The 4,036-nt window shown below is 44.7% G+C and overlaps 1 protein-coding gene across 1 annotated transcript; it reads right to left on the bottom strand.

Annotated features, from left to right (window-relative positions):
* Positions 1-2,912: 2,912 nt before the first annotated feature.
* Positions 2,913-3,698, bottom strand: LOC101537132 (olfactory receptor 7A10-like; the record flags this gene model as incomplete). The annotated part of the gene is made up of 1 exon (XM_004614999.3): positions 2,913-3,698. A coding segment is annotated over one exon (786 nt), but the record flags the coding sequence as incomplete, so codon positions are not given.
* Between the last annotated feature and the right edge of the window lie 338 nt (positions 3,699-4,036).

Below are 4,036 nucleotides of genomic sequence, written 5' to 3'. Positions count from 1 at the left end.
AGGGAGTTAATTGACTCAGAAACATACCTACTACTGGGCATCTGTCATCATTACTTCATATCATTACTTCTGTCGCTATAGTTTCTAAGCCCCCTGCCCCCCACCCCCCAAAGCTGAGTTCTACTGAAGGATCTCTGGATGGACCCAGGGCAAGCAGCAAAGCTACTCTCACTTTGATATAGGTCACTTTTGAAATCATAAATCACTGTCTTGATACAAGCTGTAATGACCTTAAAGACAGGACCCCATAGGGTAGGAAAAGTGAAACCTGTCTGAGGATACTGTTTGCATTTACAGTAAAAGCCCAGTTGGCTTTTAACCTTAGCCCCCAGAGCCCAGAGAATTAAGTTTTGCAATTTCTACTTTTTACTGTGTTTATCCGAATAGCTGCATATATTAATAAGAGAACTAAACATGATTTTTTAGTATGTACTAGCAGCAAGAGAAAGAAAAAAGCAATATAGATAAATTAATGAGAATAGCCTCTATATATCCCCCCAAATGAATTAGCACTGTAGCATTGTCATCCTGTTGTTCATCCATTTGCTCGAGTGGGCACCAGTAATGTCTCCATTGTGAGACTTGTTGTTACTGTTTTTGGCATATTGAATACACCACGGGTAGCTTGCCAGGCTCTGCTGTGTGGGCGGGATACTCTCGGTAGCTTACCGTGCTTTCCGAGAGGGATGGAGGAATCAAACCTTGGTTGGTCGTGTGCAAAGCAAAGCCTTACTTGAGTGCTATCGCAATGCTTTACCTCTGTAAATGATCGGTCACACCTGTGTGCAGTTCTGTACTCGGACCCCTCAGATTCTCTCTAACAATATTACTTAGTTCTGGAGTAAATGTCTATTGACCACCCATCAGTAGTGGTGCACGTCTTTTTGTTCCTCTGACCGGGTGGCCTGGGAGGCCACTCTTGGCCACCAAATGTGTTGTACCAAGTGACTCCCCCAACACACTTTTCATCACATGTGATGCTCCTAGGTGAGTGAGAGAGCTATGCTCACTTTCATCACTGGGGACCACACAGGATGCTGGGGATAGAAACTGAGTTGGCCGTGTGCAAAGCAAGCACTTAGTAACTTAACAGGTTCCTACTTGACCATTTGATTTTTTTTTGCTTTTTGGGTCACACCTGGCGATGCTCAGGGGTCACTCCTGGCTTTGCACTCAGGAATGACTCCCGGTGGTGCTCGGTGATCATATCAGATGCTGGGAATTGAACCCAGATCTGCCGTGTGCAAAGCAAACGCCCTACCTGCTGTGCTATCGCTCCAGCCTCCTTAATTTTAATTTAGGAAAACTTGTGTCTTCATAGAAACATTAAGCAACATTGAAAATAAACTACAGACAGCAGTTGCATAAGGAACTGATCTATCGATAACATAGAAATCACTAATCTATAACATTAAATATCATTGCACCAAATATATCACTCTCACTGTCACTGTCATCCCGTTGCTCATCAATTTGTTCGAGCGAGCACCGGTAACCTCTCTCATTGTGAGACTTATTGTTACTGTTTTTGGCATATCGAATACGCCACGGGTAGCTTGCCAGGCTCTGCAGTGCAGGTGCAATACTCTCTGTAGCTTGCTCTTGAGAGGGGCGGAGGAATCGAACAGGGGTCGGCTGCATGAAAGGCGAATGCCCTACTGCTGTGCTATCGCTCCAGCCCCACCCAATATATACAAACAAATAATAGTTTTCAAGGGAAATATTGGCAGAAACACAATATCATAGGTGACTTTTTCGCCCCAATGGCGTCAATAGTCATGAATAAGTCTTTAGATGTAACTGATAAAGGCAAAAACTCATAGCATATTTTTTCACATTACCAGAAATATATTGGGTTGGAGCAATAGCACAATGCGTAGGGCATTTGCCTTGCACTCGGCCAACCTGGGTCGATTCCTCCATCCCTCTTGGAGAGCCCGGCAAGCTACCAAGAGTATTCTGCCCACACGGCAGAAGCTGGCAAGCTACCTGTGGTGTATTCAATATGTCAAAAATAGTAACAAGTCTCACAATGAAGATGTTACAGGTGCCCACTCGAGCAAATCAATGAGCAACAGGAGGACAGAGTGCTAAAGACAGTTCTAACCAGAAATATAAAAACTCCATGGTTGTCAAAATGATCTTTTAAAAATACTATTACACTTTATGTCTTCAGCTTTATTAACCTTTCCAAATTGACTTGGTCTCATTTAGGTAGCACTGTAGTGCTGTAGTACTGTCGTTCCATTGTTCATTGATTTGCTCGGGCGGGCACCAATTACATCTCCTCTGTGAGGCTTGTAGTTATTTTGGCATATTGAATACGCCACAGGTAGCTTGCCAGACTTAAGTTATGTTCAGAAGAATTTTTCTTAGAAATTAATTTAGACCACGGAGTAAATGACAATTTTTTAATGTTTTAGATCCAAATTTGGGAATTCACTGGACAGAACAGAATAAACCAAAAAGACTTTTATAACAGAGACAAAAGATAGATGAGTAAAGTATGTCAGCATATTGACTGTCATCATCATCACTGTCATCCCGTTGCTCATTGATTTGCTCGAGTGGGCACTAGTAATGTCTCCATTATGAGACTTGTAGTTACTGTTTTTGGCATATGAAATACGCTGTGGGTAGCTTGCGAAGCTCTGCCATGTGGGTGAGATACTCTTGGTATTTTGCCAGGCTCTCCAAGTGGGGTGGAGGAATCAAACCCTGGTTGGCCTTGTGCAAGGCAAACGCCCTACCCTCTGTGCTATTGCTCCAGCCCGTCAACATATTAGGTAAAATAATTAAAAAAACCAGACACAACAGAAAGAAGTAAAGGTACCATTCCCTTCCACATTCTAATAAAAAATATCACAGTGACTGTATCTTGAGATTAAGATCCTGATCTAGTTGGAAGTTCCTCAGACCTCAGATGATTTTGCTTTCATTGTATTTTTTCCAGTGAGGCTTCTCAGAGCGCCCTTGATGTCTTTGTTCCTGAGGCTGTAGATGAAGGGATTCAGCATGGGGGCGACCACCGAGTACATCACCGAGGACACGGCCATGGATTGTGATTTCTGGGTGCTAGCAGAGCTCAGGTACACACAGAGTCCAGTACTGTAGAACAAGCCGACCACGGAGAGGTGAGACACACAAGTGGAAAACGCTTTATATTTGCCCTGAGCTGAGGAGATTCTGCGTATGGAGGAGACAATCTTAGAGTAGGAGTAAAGGATCCCAGTAAGGCCTCCCCCTCCCAGAACTCCGGCTGAAGAGTAGATTACCACATCATTAAGGAAGGTGTCGGAGCAAGCCAGGTGGACCACCTCATTGAGTTCACAGAGAAAATGAGGGATTTCCACATCAGCACAGAAGGACAGACGCAACACCATGAGACTATGCATTAAGGAATGCAGGGCACTGACCCCCCAGCACGCCAGCACCAATAGCACACATAGCCGGGGGTTCATGATGACCATATAGTGCAGGGGGTGGCAGATGGCCACATAGCGGTCATAGGCCATCACCATCAGGAGATAGTTGTCCAGCCCAGCAAGTAAGATGGAAAAATACATCTGGGTGAGGCACCCGTCATAGCTGATGGCCTTGCTGTGAGTCTGGATGTTCACCAGCATCTTGGGGATGGTGTTAGAGGTGAAGCAGATGTCCACGAAGGACAGGTTGGACAGGAAGAAGTACATGGGTGTGTGGAGGTGGGGGTCTGAGCTGACGGCCAGGATGAGGAGCAGGTTCCCCAGCACGGTGATCAGGTACATGGACAGGAAGAGCCCGAATAGAAAGGGCTCCAAGGCTGCTTCCTCTGAAAATCGCAGAAGAAGAAATTGTATGGTTCCTGTCAGGTTTCGTGGGTCCATGTGGTGGAGGGAACTATAGAACTGAGCAAAACAAGATGATTATTTTCCAGACAAACAGGTTTGCTTTCTATTTATTTTTCTCATTGAGCTGATGATGCATTACAAGAGCATTTTTCCTTCTTTTTTCTTTTGGGTCACACCCAGCAATGCTCAGGAGTTACTCCTGACTC

The sequence above is a fragment of the Sorex araneus genome, chromosome 2, assembly GCF_027595985.1.
Source record: "Sorex araneus isolate mSorAra2 chromosome 2, mSorAra2.pri, whole genome shotgun sequence".
Lineage (NCBI taxonomy): Eukaryota > Metazoa > Chordata > Mammalia > Eulipotyphla > Soricidae > Sorex > Sorex araneus.
Note: the sequence above shows the minus strand (reverse complement) of the source record. Positions and strands in the feature narration are given on the sequence as shown.